Raw genomic sequence first — 21,488 nt, 5'->3', positions numbered from 1 at the left:
CACACACACACACACACACACACACACACACACACACACTTAATAATTCACTTATCTCCAATCCCAGTCCACTCACATGGGTATGAAACCAACTATTATCTCCAGTAACATAGTCTCTTCTAGCAGCGGTGTCTCTGACAGATCTACTGAAAGGAGAGCTACTAGTATCCTGGCTGGTACAGGAGGTTCTAGTGTGAGGTCAACATAACCCCTCTGCTCTGCCTTCTCTTTGACAATATTACCCACTACAATATTTGACTTTACTACACAGATTGTACCTCAGTGTAGTTACAGGTATGCTACGAAAAGTGTGATATTCTCTGGTGCAATAGTAATCATAACTCTTTCTTTTCCAAAATGGAAACAAGGTAGACTGACAAAAGATTTCCTTTTCAGACTAGGGGAGAGTGGGGTTAGTTGAGCCAAAGGGGTAAATTGAGTGACCCTTGTTTCTAGGAAAACATACACAAAATGAATCATTTGACCAAATATTTAGGAAGAGGTCATCATTTCATGGAGGCTGTGAAGGAAGAAACCACATGGAAAAAGTGTTGGGATGGGCTATCACAGCAAGTTAGGTCCAGAAAACGGATTTTCACCAAGTCAAATGAATTTATTGTGTTAGAGGTTTCATGATGCTTGTATCTAAACCAAATGCTATCAAGATTGTTCTATGCATCAGTTGTGGTCTCTATAAACCTCATTATGAGCTCTTAAACCTAGCATAACAGTGCATCTTGTCGCTGTGTGGGCTAATATAGTCAATGTTTGACTTGAGGTAAGTTGAGCAAATGGCAAGATGAGAAAATTTAAGAGTTTTATTCCCAGGTGTAATGCAAGGCATTATCTCTGGGATAGGAGGTAATAACAGGCCTTGGCCTGTCTTAAAAAAAAATCTAAAAAGTACACAGTGTTTGTTAGGCGTTAAGCCTATGTTAAAATATGCTTAAAATGATTAAAATACAAAAAAAGCTATTGTGATTGTGTTGATTTGTGTTCGGGAAATAAAGATAAACATGGTTTTAAAAAGGTAGAGGTAATATTTCATTCAGTACAGAAATTTGTAGATGGCTTAACTTACCCTGTCCCGCGGCTCAACTTACCCCATACCCAGGGTAAACTGTGCCAAGAGACCACTTTTTTGGACAAGCTATTTTTTCAAAACTGTAATGTTCATATCAATTCTGATTTTCCAGGGATACAAAAGATCTGAAATATATAGTTTGTAGATATCTTTATACATTTCCCTTGGCGGAGTGATGCTGAATGCAAAAAAACTGCTCAACTTACCCCACTCTCCCCTATTGTTAGTTCAGTAGGAACCCTGTGCTCTCCATGCCCCTGTGTGTGTGTTTGTCTCAGTGGGGGGGGGGTCTACTGTAGTAAATAATCCTTACTATCACAGCTATGTCACCATGCTGCCCCAAAAACACTGTAGGCCACAAACACACTCCTCTCAGAGTTAGACCCAGGCTAAGCTTCTCTCTCGCAAAGCCTACTCTGTTTCTATCCACTTTCTCCACAAAGTTTTCTAGTTCTCTTTCCCCATTCCCCTCCCACCCTTTTCCCACTCTTTCTTCCTGCTCTAATTCCCTCCCTCTGTCGTTCTCTTTCCCTACCTTTTCCTGCTTTATCCCTCCTATTCTCCCTCTTTTTCCCTTTCCTTCTCTCACTCTTTCCCTCCCTCTCTCTCTCTCTCTCTGGTTGGCAGTCTCTCTGGGCCTGTACACATTCCTGGCTGGAGAACTCAAGGTTTAGTCCAAACACCCGCTTAGCTTCCAACATCTATCCAGAGAAATCCCACATGGCTGCTTCTACACCTCCCCCGCCTCCCTGTTCTCCCCCCTTCCATCTCCCCCTTCTCCCCGTCAGACTCCCACTCACAACTCAATCTCCTCCCTCATCTCCCCCTTCCACAAATACTGATCACCTAGCCAAACCACCAGACTTCAGACTCTCTTTCTTTCTCTCTCTCACTCTCTCTCTCTCACGCTCTCTCTTGTGATCTCTAACTTTTTCTCCATCTCATTCAATCATGTCTCCCCACAGTATGGTCACACTTAGTTATTTTCCTCACAAACACACAAACACAAACTGTACCCACTCACACAAACTCCCTCCCTTATTTGCTGCTCACGCTCTCTAAATCGACACAATTATTGCTAATCTACACACCAAGACAATAATTATAGACTCTACTCTCCATACATTTAATCTAGACATAATGGATACACACTCATCTCCACACACTAAACAGTGTGTAATCTTTATATAAAACACTAACCAGACGTACATTCCTCCCTCCCTCTCTCCCTGCCTGAGGCCCGATGTGCAGCCTGAGGAAAAACAGATGTCCTACGCCCATACACTCACCCTATACACTAGGGCTGGGAATTGCATGGGACCTCACCATTCAATATTAGCACGATACTTAGGTGCCGATAGGATATGAATTGCCACGATTCTCTATTTTATTGCAATCTGATGTTCCAAACATATTGCTCACCATGTCTGCTGCAGAGAGACGAGAGAGAGCATGAGAAAACAAAGTTTTGATCTCTCACGGAAATAAAAGAGCTGAAAACATGTTGGCTCAGTATTTATAAAGAAGATGTAGAACAAGCTATAGGATAAAAAATAGCAGAGTTTTGACTCAGGTACAGCCGAATAGCGTTAGCTAACGCTACCTAGTAAAAGCATTGATATTTGGAGTCAAAATATCAATATAATATCGTAAAAAAATACATTGCAATATGTAACTATGGATTTTTCCCCCATCTCTACTATACACACACTCCCCCTAGACACTATATACACTAAATACACACACATACACACTCCCCCTATACACTATATACACACACATACACTCTCCCTAGACACTAAATACACACACATACACACTCCCCCTATACACTATATACACACACATACACACTCTCCCTAGACACTAAATACACACACATACACACTCCCCCTATACACTATATATACACACACACACACTCCCCCTAGACACTATATACACTAAATACACACACATACACACTCCCCCTATACACCATATACACACACATACACACTCCCCCTATACACTAAATACACACACATACACATTCCCCCTATACACTATATACACACACATGCTCCCATACAACACCCATACACTCACCCTACACTATCCACACACATTCCCATACAGCAACCATACACAGTAAGGTGTCTGTGTTGGGCCTGCTTACTATATCACACAATGAGTCTGCAGAGGCTCAGTTTCAGATAGAGCAGCTCTGATGTATGATCCACCATGAGCAGCCTGACACACACACACACAAACACAATGAACTATCGTACTGACCACTGACAAATATAGCAGGCTTCTAGGCTTTCATAACACACAAAGAACAACGTAGTAGCAGACAGCGAAAGACAAACCAGCAAAGACAAACTCATACATCTAGTCCCCAGTGTGAATGTGCTCATGCGTGTGTGTATATACTTGTGTGTGTGTTTGAGAGAGAGTGATGGAAGCCATTCCTTGCCCAGTCTAACCAATGTGCAGACTACTGTACACCAGTAAGACCCTGAACAGGTAGTCTGAACACTGGGATGACGGAACAGGACTCTCGCTCTCTCCTTTATTTCTCTCCCTCCCTTCCTTTCTCTTTCCTTTTTCATCTGTGCAAAGTTTTGAAGGAGGTGGAGGAGTAGAAAGATGTCTCCTCTGCTCTCTACGTTTTATCTTCCTTCTTCTCTCATTCCTTTCTTTTATCTCGTTTTTCACCCGTCCAAAGTTTTGGTTGACTAACTAGGTAAAAGATTCTCATTGTCTCCTCTCCTTTCTCGTCCTGAGTGACGGGTGAGGGGTCACACGCACACATGTGCACACACACTGGCTGTCCTCTTCTTTGGGTCTGGGTCTGGGTCTTGTTCTGGTCGCATCACGGTCCAGTGTGTGTCAGGTCCTTGTGTGTGTGTGTGTCGGGGTTCCGAGGGGCTGCGTCCGAGCGAGCGGAGTATCCAGCCTCGACGTGGCACATTCACTTTCAGCACTGGGGATCTGCCAGTGCACTTAGGGAAGGCATAACGAAAAAGGGAGAGAGGGAGGGACTGAGGCGCCATATATGGGTTGATGGGACCCTTGGGAATCAACTTTGGAGTGGTCTGCAGTTTCTCTCCCCTTCTCTCTCTCTCGATACCTCTCCCACTCATCTCCGTCAAAACTCACCTCCACTCCTCCGTCTCTCTCTCTCTCTCTCTCTCTCTCTCTCTCTCTCTCTCGCTCTCTCTCTCGCTCTCTCTCTCCCCTCTCTCTCTCTCTCTCTCTCTCCCCCCTCTCTCTCTCTCTCTCTCTCTCAAGCAATACCAGATGTTGTCGTCTGTCGACGTGCCAGCTTCGTTCTATAGTTTTGTTTCAGCCTCTTTAACAGGAAGTGGGGCCCCTCTGGAAAAAGAGAAAGAGCAATGAAGGAAGAAAGTTTTGGGGTTCAGGAGAGACCAACACACACACACACACACCCACTCAGACACACACACACCTAAGTGTTTGTGAGACAGACTTGCACCTTTCCATCCATTTCTTTTTTCTGGGTAGGCTATACCCCCATCCCTCCTCCATATCCTCCTTCTCTCCATCTCACCTTCTGTCCTCTCCTCCTTTTCTCCACTCCATACTGTAACTATAGCTGTTTCCTGAGGCAGGTAGCCTAGCGCTTAAGAGTGTTGGATCAGTAACCGAAAGGTCGCTGGTTTGATTCCCAGAAATGACTAGGTGGAAAATCTGTCGATGTGCCCTTGAGCAGGGCACTTAGCCTTAATTGCTCCAGGGTCAACCGTCAATGATGGCTGATCCCTGGCTGTGACCCACTCTCCGAGGGTGTCAGGGGGAATGGGATATGCATCAAAAAATTAAAATAGGACAAATGTAAGCACCCACCTAATTATTATTATTAAAAGTGAGAGCAAGGTGGAGGAGAAGGGTGGAGGTGAGGAGAGGAATGTTTTGTTTTAGAGCGTCACTTTTGAGTAATGACTTTCACATGTGGGCTGGCTTCTCTCTCTCTCTATTTCTTTCCCTGTTTTTTTTTTGTAACTATTTTTCTCTCATTCTTTCACTCCCTCCATTCTTTTCCCCATATTTTCTCTCCGCTTTGCTTCCTTTCTCTAACTGTTTTCTTTCGATCATAATTTGTAATGGTGGTGACAGTGCAAACTCATGCCCCCCCCACCCCCACCCCCACCCCAAACACATCTCTCTGTCGTGTAGTGTAGAATAGTCTAATCCATTTATTTATCCTAGCTAGCTCTGTTTCTGTTTCTCTGCGGTTTCTGTCGTAGAGGGGAATGTTAACAAATCAATGAGACTCCACGCATGTTATACTAGAGCAGGCCTATTCAGTTATTGCTTTTCTTAATTGTTTTATTGTCTCTACATGCTGTTTGTGTATTCACCAGATCAGTAGACCCATCAATGAATGATCCTTTCTTACATCTCCTTACATTTCTCCATCCTTCCCCCTCTCACTTTCTCTCGACCCTCCATCATCCCCATCCCTCTATCCCTCCTCTGAAGGAAGAGAGGAAGTACATGTTACTGTTGGACAACCTGAAGCTGAGAGATGTGGAGAAGAGCTTCATGTCCAGTAACATGCCTACTCCATCTTCAGCACCGAACAAAGGTGTGTGTGTTGAAGTGGTTTTATGTGAGATTAGTGTATGACAGGCATATCTGAAAGAGATGGGGGGGGGGTTACACCTGGTCTCTGACCTCCTCACTGACTGACTGACAGAGAGATGGAGTGGGTTAGGATGGGGTGGGCTGGGCATGCTATTGGTGAGCTGGGTGGGACCTGGTTCGTGAGTGTGTGTGTGGACCGCAGCATACCGAGGGCAGGCTCATTAAGCAGCTAATCAAAGCCAGAGTTCTGGACCAGAGATGAGGCAGCTCTTGTTAGGAAACTATTTAACCGCTCGCCACAAGAAGGAGGGAAAGAAAGAAGGCTGGATGGGGTGAGAGTGGGGAGAGAGGGAGAGCGATCTGTCAGGAATGTGTCAAAAGCGTGTCCTACTGCGCCCCTTGTCCCCCCTTCCCTCTGTGCGTGTTTGTGTGTGCATGATGTGTCCACAGTCGTGATTCTAATGCTCTGGTTGTCCCTGTCTGACAGTAATCAGAACCTTTAGGAAAGTCCCTGATCTAAAAGCAGGGAAAGAGGGAGGGAGAAAGGAAAAAGGGAGAAACGGATCCTTGCTAAAATTCCTCAAGAGGAGAGAGAAGCTCACTATCCCTGGCCACAGCGGAACAGAGCGAGGAAAAGGGGGATGTGAGTGACTGGTTACAATCCAGCCATTGTAAAGCATTAAGAGAGAGAGAGGGGGAACGATAGCCTCCTACTGGCCCTCCTAACCAATACTAACCCTTCTGGCCGTCCGTCCAACACCATCTCCAGCAGCATCTGGTCTCCGATCCAGGGATCAACCAGACCCAGCCCTACTTAGCCTACAGACAGAGGAGATCTCATGAGATATGTGGTCAGGCTGCTATCCAGAACACTCAAGACAGCTTGAGATTGGAGACAGACAGACAGACAGACAAATATACTGCGCGCACACACACACACACACACACACACACACGCACCACCAACAATACCAGTTTAGAAAACATGAGAGAGGGAGAAACAAAAGGACAGGAACACAGAGTGATTAAAGAGAATGTTTAACAGATGTGTGTGCCTGTGTGTGGTGTGTGTGTGTTTAACAGATGTGTGTGCCTGTGTGTGGTGTGTGTGTGTGTTTAACAGATGGGTTTTTAGACCGCTCCAGATTCCTGCCTCTGTCAGACGCAGCGGCGTCTCCCTGACAGAGAGAGAGAGAGGGAAAGAGAGGGGGGGTGATGAATAAAGAGAGGGGAGAAAGAAGCTCTGTGGGTATGGATGAGTGAGTTTAGTTATTCATTGTGTGTGAAGGTGTGTGTTCCAGCTCTGATAACATGTGTGTGCCCGGTGTGAGACCTATGGTGTAGTCGTGTGTATGCATATGGCATGCAACCTCAAATCTGGAGAGGAAGGTGACTGTTTGATTGTATCTTTTATAATTGTTAGAAGCTATATAAGGACTAGAGGTTCTTGGATGTGGGTATATGTTTTCTGAAGTTGCTGGCTGGATGATGTAGTTTGAGGTAGCTGACAGTATGCAATGTAATTGTAGGAACGTGTATAAGGACTACGGGTTCCTGGAGCTGGCGTTTGGCTCTCAGGAGGAGGTAGACAGCTGGAAAGCTTCTCTGCTGAGAGCCGGAGTCTATCCTGAGAAAGTCGCTGTGAGTATCTTAGTCAAAACTCCTGACCCGTAACTCTAAACCTGACTCTAACCTCTAACCCTAAAACCATGACCTATAAAGTAACTGTGAATAGCCTAACCCTGACCCCTTAGCTCCTAACCCTGACCCTAACTATAACCTACACCTGCCCTTATTCTCTGCCTACTACCCCCTCCCCTTGCCTTCAGTCATTGGCTGATCACAGCTTCCCATCCGAAACAGTTCGGAACTGTTTGTGCATGTACACAAAACACTAGGAACATTATTGGTTGGTGAGCGGACCCCAGACCTCACAACCATAAAGGGCAATGGGTTTTAGAACTGATTCAGGTATTTTTAGTCAGATCCTAATTGGTATGTCGAATTTTATGTTCCTTTTGATGGCGTAGAAGGCCCTTCTTGCCTTCTCTCAGATCGTTCACAGCTTTGTTGAAGTTACCTGTGGCCCTAATGTTTAGGCCGAGGTACGTATAGTTTTTGTGTGCTCTGGAATTGTATTTGTGGTCATGGCAACCGGACCTTTTTTGGAACATCATTATTTTTGACTTACTGAGATGTACAGAATATCTAGGTGCTGCTGTAGGCCCTCCTTGGTTGGGGACAGGAGCACCAACAAACCTGTAGACATTTGACTTCAGATTCTAGTAGAGTGAGGCCGGGTGCTGCAGACTGTTCTAGTGCCCTCGCCAATTCTGTGATATATTTATATTGAGGAGGGTGGGGCTCAAGCTGCATCCATATCTCACCCCATGGCCCTGTGGAAAGAAATGTGTTTTTTGCCAATTTTAACCACACACTTGTTGTTTATGTACATGGATTTTATAATGTTGTAAGTTTTTCCCCAACACCGCTTTCCATCAATTTGTATAGCAGACCCTCATGCCAAATTGAGTCAAAAACTTTTTCAAATCGACAAAGCATGAGAAGACTTTGTCTTTGTTTTGGTTTGTTTGTCAATTAGGGTGTGCAGGTTGAATACGTGGTCTGTATTACGGTAGTTTGGTAAAAATACTATTTATATTTGCTCAGTACATTGTTTTCACTGAGGAAATGTATGAGTCTGCTGTTAATGATAATGCAGAGGATTTTCCAAAGGTTGCCATTGACGCATATCCCACAGTAGTTATTGGGGTCAAATTTGTCTCCACTTTCGTGGATTGTGATGATCATCTTCAACTCTGGCATCTTCCCCAATATTTGGAACCAAGGACTGATCAATCCAATAAAGTGGAGACGAGAATGATGTTAAGTTTAAGTATAGATAATTCGAATTTGTGGTTTGTATATTTTATCATTTCATTTAGGATCCATCAACACCACAGGCTTTTTTGGGTTGGAGGATTTGTATTTTGTCCTGTAGTTCATTCAATGTAATTGGAGAATCCAGTAGGTTCTGGTAATCTTTAATAGTTGATTCTAAGATTTGTATTTGATATGTACAGTTGAAGTCGGAAGTTTACATACACCTTGGCCAAATACATTTAAACTCAGTTTTTCACAATTACTGACATTTAATCCTAGTAAAAATTCCTGATCTTAGGACAGTTAGGATCACCCCTTTATTTTCCCATTGGGTCAGAAGTTTACATACACTCAATTTGTATTTGGTAGCATTGCCTTTAAATTGTTTAACTTGGGTCAAACGTTTACACACACTCAATTAGTATTTGGTAGCATTGCCTTTAAATTGGTTAACTTGGGTCAAACGTTTCGGGTAGCCTTCCACCAGCTTCCCACAATAAGTTGGGTGAATTGTGGCCCATTCCTCCTGACAGAGGTGGTGTAACTGAGTCAGGTTTGTAGGCCTCCTTGCTCGCACACGCTTTTTCAGTTCTGCCCACAAATTTTCTATAGGATTGAGGTCAGGGCTTTGTGATGGCCACTCCAATACCTTGACTTTGTTGTCCTTAAGCAATTTTGCCACAACTTTGGAAGTATGCTTGGGGTCATTGTCCATTTGGAAGACCCATTTGCGACCAAGCTTTAACTTCCTGACTGATGTCTTGAGATGTTGCTTCAATAATCCACATAATTTTCATCCTCATGATGCCATCTATTTTGTGAAGTGCACCAGTCAATTCTGCAGCAAAGCACCCCCACAACATGATGCTGCCACTCCCATGCTTCACGGTTGGGATGGTGTTCTTCGGCTTGCAAGCCTCCCCATTTTTCCTCCAAACATAACGATGGTCATTATGGCCAAACAGTTCTATTTTTGTTTCATCAGACCAGAGGACATTTTTCCAAAAAGTATGATCTTTGTCCCCATGTGCAGTTGCAAACCATAGTCTGGCTTTTTTATGGCGGTTTTGGAGCAGTGGCTTCTTCCTTGCTGAGCGGCCTTTCAGGTTATGTCGATATAGGACTCGTTTTACTGTGGATATAGACACTTTTGTACCTGTTTCCTCCAGCATCTTCACAAGGTCCTTTGCTGTTGTTCTGGGATTGATTTGTACTTTTCGCACCAAAGTACTTTCATCTCTAGGAGACAGAACGCGTCTCTTTCCTGAGCGGTATGACGGCTGCGTGGTCCCATGGTGTTTATACTTGCGTACTATTGTTTGTACAGATGAACATGGTACCTTCAGGCGTTTGGAAATTGCTCCCAATGATGAACCAGACTTGTGGAGGTCTACAATTTTTTCTGAGGTCTTGGCTGATTGATTTTCCCATGATGACAAGCAAAGAGGCACTGAGTTTGAAGGTAGGTCTTGAAATACATCCACAGGTACATCTCCAATTGACTGAAATGATGTCAATTAGCCAATCAGAAGCTTCTAAAGCCATGGCATCATTTTCTGGAATTTTCCAAGCTGTTTAATGGCACAGTCAATTTAGTATGTGTAAACTTCTGACCCACTGGAATTGTGATAGGGTGAAATAATCTGTCTGTAAACAATTGTTGGAAAAATTACTTGTGTCATGCACAAAGTAGATGTCCTAACCGACTGGCCAAAAGTATAGTTTGTTAACAAGAAATTTGGGGAGTGGTTGAAAAATGTGTTTTAATGACTCCAACCTAAGTGTATGTAATCTTCCGACTTCAACTGTATACTGGTAAGATAGTCTAACTAAGATATTACACATTTCTAATTTTGTCTGAAAGTCGTTTTCATTTCAAGTTAGCGTACTGTTAGCTAGCTAGCTAGCTAACGTTAGCTGGCTGACTCGCTAGCTAACCTTTACATGTATGATCTGTGTAATTGTATTATTTGTATCTCAGAGCCATTTGCATTGCTAGTTATAGCTTGATGTTAGCTAGCTAACATTGATCCTGGATGGTTAGCCACCTGCAGATTCATGCAAGGTGGTAATGTTATGAGCTGGGATTATGGTTCATGTCGTAAAAATATTGGCCCAATAATATTTCTCTGGTATACCGGAACTTGTGAATTCAAATAGACTTTATTACAAAGTAACAAGCCAAGCTGGCCCATGAACCAACTGATCTTTCCAGTCTCAGCACTCTCCTTTTATACAGCTTTACCCTTACATAACATACATAGTCACTTCTCTTTATGTAAATTATTAATACCCTTTAGCCTTTCGCCAGTGTTATCTTTCAGCCTCACTTCTGACTTGTTTACGCCCATTCCTGACTTATTTATGCTCATCTTAGATTATATTGGTGGTGTCACCATAGTACCAATGCAAAAATAATACAGACATATGTTCCTAATACAGGTGCATGTCTAATAGTACTTAATTAATACTAACATACCTTCCTAATACAGGTGCATGTCTAATGGTCCCTATCACTGATTAACCAATGTGCCTGTCCAATGGCCTTCACAAGACCAGGCATGACCCAGAATGGCTAGGACTGTGTTTATCCAGCTTTGTACAATCACATGGATTCTGCTTACATTCTGCTTACGCATGTTTCATGGTTAACCATATATTGATTCTGCTTACTATTCTGAGATGCATAACACATGTACTGGAAAATCCCCACATATCTTGTTTAGCTAGCTAGCTACATGTCTAAACCAAATACTCCACTACTATTCAAGTAACCATTTCAATAGAATGTTCACAACTGTCGATAGACGTAGCCGGTAAATTTGCTCTGGCTATCTGCTGTGATTTCAGAGCACTCTCATCTGAGTGTGCTAGAGCGCAGAATAACTGACGAATTTACGTAAGCTCAACACCCGTTGAATATGTTCGATGTCAGTAAACATTGGCAAAAAAGCGCAATTAAAATGTTACCAGCAACACAGTTGCAGTCACCAATACTCTGAATAACATCAAAACAGCCTAACCAGCTCTACTAGGGCGAGTAAAATTGTCAGAGTGAGCTGTTCTCTCAGTTGTGTCTGGAAGTAGCAAGCAAGCTAGCCAACTTTAGCCAATTAGCTTGGGTGCTGTTGTTAGGTCTGAACGCTTGGATCAACCCTACTTCTCGGCCAGAGCGTCCAGTGTGCGCTCTGAACGCTCAGAGAGCAAAACACTCTGAATTTACGAATGGACAATCTGACAATGCTCTGAGTTTATGAACGAGCACACTCTGGCACTCCAGATTAAATTTACGAACCCACCCGTAGTATAAAACAGCATTTTGAAAGCTTTGGTTGTTTAGTACATGGCCTCACATGTGAACCCTTAACCCCACCCATCTCTTTAAGGCTTTAAAGGGTCTGAACGATGCTGAATGGGTGTAGACAAAGAGCTCTCCAGTAGGTGTCCGAAAATATTCAAGGGACATTTTCAAGTTTATCAACTTTCAAAGCATAATTACTTTCACATTCTTTCTCAACTATAGTGTATGGTATACCATTTTCTTGCTCTGAGTCTCTACTTTTGTAAACGAGCCAGTCAGTCACGTGTGAAATTTGTTTTGATTTAGAATGGACCATTATTATGCACCTGTCTCGGGCAGGGTAAAAAATACATGTCATCTATGCACATAAACAGCAAGCAGTTTAATGCACCGATAGATAGGGCAGCCGTGCTTCTGGCCCCTAGGCAACTTTGCAGTATTTTGTTTTTTTACGTGTTATTTCTTATATTATTAGCCCAGTATTTGTTTTGTGTTATTACATACAGCCGGGAAGAACTTTTGGATATCAGAGTGGCGGTAACTCACCAGCATTAATACCAGGAATACGAGGGCAATTGAACTGATTCCAGAGGCTGATCCAAAACACCGCCGGCGGAGAAGAGGTACTCGGAGGGGACTTCTAGTCCGACTCAGGAGGCGCCCACACCACCCACCGCTTCCGAGTATATTACTCGCTAATGTAAAGTTGATGAGCTCAGGGTGAGGATTTCCTTCCAGAGAGACATCAGGGATTGTAACATACTCTGTTTCACAGGATAAATATCTCTCTGAGAAGAAGGGAGGGGATGTATGGTTCATGATTAACTACTCATGGTGTGATTGTGATAACACACAGGAACTCAAGTTCTTTTGTTCACCCAACCTAGAATACCTCACAATCAAATGCCGACCGTATTACCTCCAAAGAGAATTCTCTTCGGTTATAGTCACAGCCGTGTATATTCCCCCTCAAGCCGATACCACGTCGGTCCTCAAAGAACTTCACTGGACATTATGCAAACTGGAAACCACATATCCTGAGACCGCATTTATTGTAGCTGGGGCTTTTAACAAAGCAAATTTGAGGAAAACTCTACCGAAGTTCTATCAACACATTGACTGTAGTTCTTGCACTGCTAAAACACTCGACCAATGCTGCTCCAACTTCTGGGATGCCTATAAGGCCCTCCCTTCGGTAAATCTGATCACGACTCCATTTTGCTCCTCCCTTCATATAGGCAGAAACTCAAACAGGAAGTACCAGTGCTAAGGACTATTCAACGCTGGTCTACAGACAATCACAGACTACAAAAGGAAAACCAGCCACGTCGTGGACACGTCTTGCTTCCGCCCGCTTTGAAGATAACACAGTGCCAATTATGCGGCCCGCTACCAAGGACTGTGGGCTCTCATTCTCCGTGGCCGACGTGAGTAAGACATTTAAGTGTGTTAACTTCTATGGGCTAGGTGGGACGTTTGCGTACCACCTACTCAACAGCCAGTGGAATTGCGTGGCGCGAAATACAAATACCTCAAAAATGCTATAACTTTAATTTCTCAAACATATGACTATTTTACACCATTTTAAAGACAAGACTCTCGTTAATCTTACCACATTGTCCGATTTCAAAAAGGCTTTACAGCGAAAGCAAAACATTAGATTATGTCAGGAGAGTACCCTGCCAAAAATAATCACACAGCCATTTTCAAAGCAAGCATATATGTCACAAAAACCAAAACCACAGCTAAATGCAGCACTAACCTTTGATGATCTTCATCAGATGACACTCCTAGGACATTATGTTAAACAATACATGCATGTTTTGTTCAATCAAGTTCATATTTATATCAAAAACCAGCTTTTTTACATTTGCATGTGATGTTCAGAACTAGCATACCCACCGAAAACCTCCGGTGAATTTACTAAATTACTCATGATAAATGTTGAAAAAATACATAACAATTATTTTAAGAATTATAGATACCGAACTCCTTTATGCAATCGCGGTGTCAGATTTTAAAATAGCTTTTCGGCGAAAGCACATTTTGCAATATTCTGAGTATATAGCTCGAACATCACGGCTAGCTATTTTGACACCCGCCAAGTTTGGGGCTCACTAAACTCAGAATTACTATTAGAAAAATTGGATTACCTTTGCTGTTCTTCGTCAGAATGCACTCCCAGGACTTCTACTTCAACAACAAATGTTGTTTTGGTTCCAAATAATCCATAGTTATATTCAAATAGCTCCGTTTTGTTCGTGCGTTCAGGTCACTATCCGAAGGGTGACGCGCGAGCGCATTTCGTGACCCAAAAAATTAAAAATATTACATTACCGTACTTAGAAGCATGTCAAACGATGTTTAAAATCAATTTTTATGCTATTTTTCTCGCAAAATAGCGATAATATTCCAACCGGGCAACGTTGTATTCATTCAAAGGCTGAAAGAAAAAAATGTAATAGTCTCGTGAACGCGCATCTCAGTCTCACTGTCCCCAGGCTGACCACTTACAAATTCTGCTGCTGTTCTTTGCCCAGAGACAGCAGACACCCCATTCCACTTTCTGGCAGCTTTAGAGAGCCAATTGGAAGCCTTAGAAAATGTCACGTTACAGCACAGATGCTGTATTTTCGATAGCGATGCAACAAAAGGACAACAAATTGTCAGACAGGGCACTTCCTGTATGGAATCTTCTCAGGTTTTGGCCTGCCATATGAGTTCTGTTATACTCACAGACACCATTCAAACAGTTTTAGAAACTTTAGAGTGTTTTCTATCAAAATCTACTAATTCTATGCATATTCTCGTTTCTGTGCAAGAGTAGTAACCAGTTTAAATCGGGTACGTTTTTTATCCGGCCGTGCAAATACTGCCCCCTAACCCCAACAGGTTAACCCTCGCAAGGCTGCCAGCCCAGACGGCATCCCTAGCCGTGTCCTCAGAGCATGCGCAGACCAGCTGGCTGGAGTGTTTATGGACATATTCAATCTCTCCCTATCCCAGTCTGCAGTCACCACATGCTTCAAGATGGCCACCATTGTTCCTGTACCCAAGAAAGCAAAGGTACCTGAATTAAATGACTATCATCCTGCAGCACTCACTTCTGTCATCATGAAGTGCTTTGTGAGACTAGTCAAGGATCATATCACCTCTACCTTACCTAACACCCTAGACCCACTTCAATTTGCTTACCGCCCCAATAGATCCACAGACGACGCAATCGCCATCGCACTGCACACTGCCCTATCCCATCTGGACAACAGGAATACCTATGTAAGAATGCTGTTCATTGTCTATAGCTCAGCATTCAACACCATAGTACCCTCCAAGCTCATCATTAAGCTCGAGGCCCTGGGTCTGAACCCCTCCCTGTGCAACTGGGTCCTGGACTTCCTGACAGGCCGCCCCCAGGTGGTGAAGGTAGGAAACAACACCTCCACTTCGCTGATCCTCAACACTGGGGCCCCACAAGGGTGCATGCTCAGCCCCCTCCTGTACTCCCTGTTCACCCATGGCTGCGTGGCCACACGCCTCCAACTCAATCATCAAGTTTGCAGATGACACAACAGTAGTAGGCCTGATTACCAACAATGACGAGACAGCCTACAGGGATGAGGTGAGGGCTCTGGGAGTGTGGTGCCAGAAATAACCTATCATCAATGTCAACAAAACAAAGGAGCTGATTGTGGACTTTAGGAAACAGCAGAGGAAGCACCCCGCTATCCATATTGACGGGACTGCAGTGGAGAAGGTGGAAAGTTCCTTGGTGTACAGATCACTGACAAACTGAAATGGTCCACCCACACAAACAGTGTGGTGAAGAAGGCACAACAGCAGCTCTTCAACCTCAGGAGGCTGAACAAATTTGGCTTGGCACCTAAAACCCTCACAAACTTTTTGTCACGTTTAACTTGGACTGGTGGATGGGTGGAATCAAGTGCAGGAGACAGAGGTGCTGGAGGTGAGTGTCTTTAATGATCCTACTCACACACACGCCGAAAAGCACAGTGTGCTATACAAAGTTCCAGTAATTGGTTAACTGCGCCCGTACAGCACAAACAAAATACACTTTCTAAGGCAAGGAGCGCAGCCCGGTAAATCCTTTCACAAAAAACAAACTATCAATCACACAACGTGGACAATAAACAATCCCGCACAAAATCCCAACTGAAAACACACATTAAATAAGTCCCCACTAATGACATACACAAAACGGGTGCGGAACAGACAGACAAAACTAAACGACACAGAAACAACGATCGGTGGCAGCTAATAGGCCGGCGACGACGACCGCCGAGCGCCGCCCGACCGAGGAGGGGCGCCACTTTCGTTGGATCCTGTGACACTTTTACAGATGCACAATTGAGAGCATCCTGTTGGGCTGTATCACCGCAACTGCACCGCCCTCAACCGCAGGGCTCTCTAAAGGGTGGTGTGGTCTGCCCATTGCATCACCGGGGGAAAACTACCTGCCCTCCAGGACACCTACAGCACCCGATGTCACAGGAAGGCCAAAAAGATCATCAAGGACAACAACCACCCGAGCCACTGCCTGTTCACCCCGCTATCATCCAGAAGGTGAGGTCAGTACAGGTGCATCAAAGCTGGGACCGAGATACTGAAAAACAGCTTCTATCTCAAGGCCATCAGACTGTTAAATAGTCATCACTGGCACATTAGAGGCTGCTGCCCTATATACATAGTGTAACGGATTGGCAGTCGTGGTGAAGGAATGAGGCACAGGAAGCAGCGAGCACAGGGTAGTGGCGTATTTAATGTACACTCACTCATTAAACAAAATACTCCCAAACACAGGGGAGAAAATACACACGGCGTAAAATAGCGCCGACACGAACATGAGCCGTCACAATAGAAATAATCCCGCACAACAAGGAAGCGGACCAGCTAACATAAATAGCCCCGCTAATTAACCAAACTAAACACAGGTGCACAAAACCAAAAAGAATGGAAAACCAAAAAAGGGAATCAGTGGGTGCTAATAGGCCGTTGACGACGACCGCCGAGCGCCACCCGAGCAGGAGGGGGCGCCACCGTCGGTGGGAATCGTGACACATAGACTTGAAATCACTGGCCACTTGAATAATGGAACACGAGTCATGTTTACATATTTTGCATTGCTCATCTCATATGTATATACTGTATTCTATTCTACTGTATTTTAGTCTATGCCACTCTGATATTGCTCGTCCAAATATTTATATATTCTTAATTCCATTTCTTAGATGTGTGTGTATTGTTGTGAAATTGTTAGATATTACTGCACTGTTAGAAACACAAGCATTTCGCTACACCCGCAAAAACATCTGCTAAACATGTGTATGTGACCAATAAAATGTCATTTGATTCGATTTTCGATCACATTTGCATTGATGTCAGAGTGATTAGAGGGACAATAGAGTGCTGAGTACCAGGCATTTAGCAAGTTTGGTAGGCTACTAATGACCAGCAGCAGCATCAGAGCTTGAGAAGCCTAATTACCGTGACTAAACAGTCACATGGAATTTGACTGCCTTCATGACTCGAGGCCGCCAATGTGGCGGTAATACGGTCACCGTAACAGCCCTAGATCAGACTCGCTCGGGGTGGGGGATTCGTCACCAAGAGAAAGCTTTTCCTACCGTGCTCTTGCTTTGATTTGGTGAAAGTCCTTTCTGGAAATGTATGAAGTTGCCCTGCACCACCACTGTTCCATTCTTGTACAGGTTGACAGAGGGGTCTTTCTCAGGGTCCTCGTTTTGAGATATGTTCTGATTTTCCACCCGCCGCCAATACCCTCTCTCTTAAAAGGGATAGTGTGCTCTCATAGCTCTGTGCCATGCCCCGGGATGGTCTGTGTTGAAGATTAAGTTGCTTTCGTTCCGATTTTTGTAGCAGTCAGCAACAAGTGTCTCTGTATTGTCCATGAGGAGCTTCTCTTTGTACTCTTTCTGTGCCTTGTTATTTTTTTTATGTCCAAGGGGTACTGTACTGTGGTGACCTCTGCACAGAGGGAAGCCATGGAGCAGGGGGTCAAAGATGCTTCTGCATTTGGGTGGGGGAGGAACTCTGCTGCCATTGTTTGGCTCAGGGGCTTCATACCACTTCAGTGGTTATTAATGTTGCAGCTGGGTCTGTTCTTCAAGATTGGTAGCCTTTTAACTTAGCATTCAGTCTTTATAAAGTTAAACATCTAGAGATTATTGTAATGTTCTTTTCATTCTAGGCTTTCGAAGTAGCTTCCGACTGAACATTACTTACTCAGTTCCAGGTTGGATGATATTTTCGGGTTTCATTTGTGCTTCTTTTGCTAGTTTGTCAGAAGGTTTGCTGGATAGTCCTTGGCAGTAAGAATCCTTGGTAATAAAAATCCTTCCAGGTAATTTGTCCAAGATCAGGTTGTAGGTTTGGAGTTTTGATTTGGAGTGAAGGTTATGTTACGGAGGGTAGTATCCAATTTTATACAACCCTAAATCTATCTTTTTGTAAAAATTCAGAAAAATTCAGGAGCTCATCTGCTCATGACCTCTCTATAATCCTCCCTCCCTCACTCTCTCTCCTGTGCCAGGTGGATAAGGAGAGTAATGGTTCTAGTGATAGTTTCTCTATGGATCCTCAGTTGGAGCGTCAAGTAGAGACCATCCGGGAACCTGGTGGACTCCTTCATGAACATCGTTTACAAAGCCATTAGAGACCTCGTGCCCAAGACCATCATGGTCAACAACATAAGTCTGTGTCTGTCCGGCGGTCTCCCCTCATAACTATCTGTTGGTGAAGGAATATATAATCTCTCTCTCCTCTCTCCATAGGTAAAGGAATACATCAGTATTGACCTCCTGGTGCAGCTCTACTCTCTAACAGAGAAGTGTGTTGATGGATGAGTATCCAGAGCAGGACCAGAGGAGAGAGGAGGCGCTGAGGACTCACGCTGCCTTGAAGGAGGCGCTGGCCATCATCGGAGACATCTCTACCTCCACCTGCTCCACTCCTCTACCTCCTCCTGTTGACTCCTTCTGGCTGCATGGAGCCCCTGCGACCAGCCGCAGGTAACACACACATGGGTGCACACACACCATAACGCTAACCCCCTTCCCTCAGGTCTCACAGTCCTACAGATCTAGCTCCTAAGCGTATAGCCTCTGCTCCCAGAGCCCCACCCTCCACCAGAGGCCCCACCTCCATGACGCTACTAGTCTCCTCCGAGCTGCACCTCATCCTCATGGACCAATTATCAGATTGCCCCCCAATGTACCCAGGTAATCATGACGGCGATGTTCAGGGCAGCAGGTAGCCTAGAGGTTAGAGTGTTGGGCCGGTAACCTAAAGGTCACTAGTTCGAATCCCCGAGCTGACAAGGTGAAAATTGTTCCCTTGAGCAGAGCACTTAACCCTAATTGCTCCAGGGACGCTGTTGATAATGGCTGACCGTGACCCCACTCTCTGAGGTTGTCTCGGGGAGTTGGGATATGCAAAAACACATTTTCAATTCCCACATGCAGATTAATATACAGTTGAAGTCAGAAGTTTACATACACTTAGGTTGGAGTCATTAAAACTCGTTTTTCAACCACTCCACAAATGTATTGTTAGCAAACTATAGTTTTGGCAAGTCGGATAGGACATCTACTTTGTGCATGACAAGTATCACAATTTCAGTGGGTCAGAAGTTTACATACACTAAGTTGACTGTGCCTTTAAACAGCTTGGATTTCAAATTCCAGAAAATGACGTCATGGCTTTAGAAGCTTCTGATAGGCTAATTTACATAATTTGAGTCAATTGGAGGTGTACCTGTGGATGTATTTCAAGGCCTACCTTCAAACTCAGTGCCTCTTTGCTTGATATCATGGGAAAATCAAAAGAAATCAGCCAAAACCACAAGTCTGGTTCATCCATGGGAGAAATTTCCAAATGCCTGAAGGTACCACGTTCATCTGTACAAACAATAGTACACAAGTATGAACACCATGGGACCACACAGCCGTCATACCGCTCAGGAAAGAGACGCGTTCTGTCTCCTAGAGATGAACGTACTTTGGTGCAAATCAATCCCAAAACAACAGCGAAGGACCTTGTGAAGATTCTGGAGGAAACAGGTACAAAAGTATCTATATCCACAGTAAAACGACTCCAAAATCGACATAACCTGAAAGACCACTCAGAAAGGAAGAAGCCACTGCTCCAAAACCGCCATAAAAAAACCAGACTACGATTTGCAACTGCACATGGGGACAAAGATCGTACTTTTTGGAGAAATGTCCTCTGGTCTGATGAAACAAAAATAGAACTGTTTGGCCATAATGACCATCGTTATGTTTGGAGGAAAAAGGGGGAGGCTTGCAAGCCTAAGAACACCATCTCAACCGTGAAGCACAGGGGTGTCAGCATCATGTTGTGGGGGAGCTTTGCTGCAGGAGGGACTGTGGCACTTCACAAAATAGATGGCGTCATGAGGATGAAAATTATATGGATATATTGAAGCAACATCTCAAGACATCAGTCAGGAAGTTAAAGCTAGGTTGCAAATGGGTCTTCCAAATGGACAATGACCCCAAGCATACTTCCAAAGTTGTGGCAAAATGGCTTAAAGACAACAATGTTAAGGTATTGGAGTGACCATCACAAAGCCCTGACCTCAATCCTATAGAAAATTTGTGGGCAGAACTAAAAAAGTGTGCACGAGCAAGAAGGCCTACAAACCAGACTCAGTAACACCAGCTCTGTCAGGAGGAATGGGCCAAAATGCACCCAATTTATTGTGGGAAGCTTGTGGAAGGCTACCTGAAACGTTTGACCCAAGTTAACCAATTTAAAGGCAATGCTACCAAATACTAATTGAGTGTATGTAAACTTCTGACCCACTAGGAATGTGATGAAATAAATAAAAGCTGAAAAAAATCACTCTCTCTACCATTATTCTGACATTTCACATTCTCAAAATAAAAGTGGTGATCCTAACTGACCTAAAACAGGGAATTTTTACTAGGATTAAATGTCAGGAATTGTGAAAAACTGAGTTTAAATGTATTTGGCTAAGGTGTATGTAAACTTCCGACTTCAACTGTATGTGAAATAGGACAAATATAAGCACCCACCTTATTATTATTATTGAAGTTCAACTTGATTTATTTTCTATTTGTTGGAATTCTTTAATGCTGTGGTACTTCAAGCATGCACACAGGCACGCACACACACACAGCTAAACATTGGGCTGCAGAGAGAGAGGTTATTTGAGCTGGGGTGGGGGTCTGTTGGAAAATGTGTTTTTCATTTATTTCCTATCAACCCCAGTATACAGACCCTTTCTATTTCTCACCTCTCTCTCCATCTCAACCTCACTTTCTCCTGGCATGGATTTGTTTGACTGCTTTCCATTTTTCCTAATGCAATATCTTTCTCCCGCTCTTCCACTTCTCTTCCTCCACTCATTCCTCCCCTGCTTTTGGGCTGCACATTTTTTTTCTCCTCCCTAATTTCCTCTCCAACCATTATTTTGGGCCTCACCCATCATCCCTCTTTCCTTCTCAAGCCCCTCCCTAACTCTCCCTCCATAACTCACCCTCTCTTTTTCTCTACCTCTATCCCAGGAAAAGCACAAGCCCTTTTCTCTTATTTCACATCACAGGA

General features: G+C 43.9%; 1 protein-coding gene across 1 annotated transcript in view; it reads left to right on the top strand.

Annotated features, from left to right (window-relative positions):
- The window catches only part of dnm3a (dynamin 3a), a 40,311-nt gene extending 21,159 nt beyond the window's left edge, over positions 1–19,152 (top strand). Inside the window, 9 exon segments of the mRNA XM_045705906.1 lie at positions 4,973–4,979; positions 5,577–5,642; positions 5,645–5,678; positions 7,207–7,312; positions 18,430–18,507; positions 18,509–18,577; positions 18,671–18,717; positions 18,719–18,907; positions 19,011–19,152. Coding sequence (XP_045561862.1) covers positions 4,973–4,979; positions 5,577–5,642; positions 5,645–5,678; positions 7,207–7,312; positions 18,430–18,507; positions 18,509–18,577; positions 18,671–18,717; positions 18,719–18,907; positions 19,011–19,152 — 738 coding nt within the window.
- The last annotated feature ends 2,336 nt before the right edge of the window (positions 19,153–21,488 follow it).

The sequence above is a fragment of the Salmo salar genome, chromosome ssa23 (assembly GCF_905237065.1).
Source record: "Salmo salar chromosome ssa23, Ssal_v3.1, whole genome shotgun sequence".
Taxonomy (NCBI): domain Eukaryota; kingdom Metazoa; phylum Chordata; class Actinopteri; order Salmoniformes; family Salmonidae; genus Salmo; species Salmo salar.
This window is presented reverse-complemented; position numbering and strand designations above follow the sequence as displayed.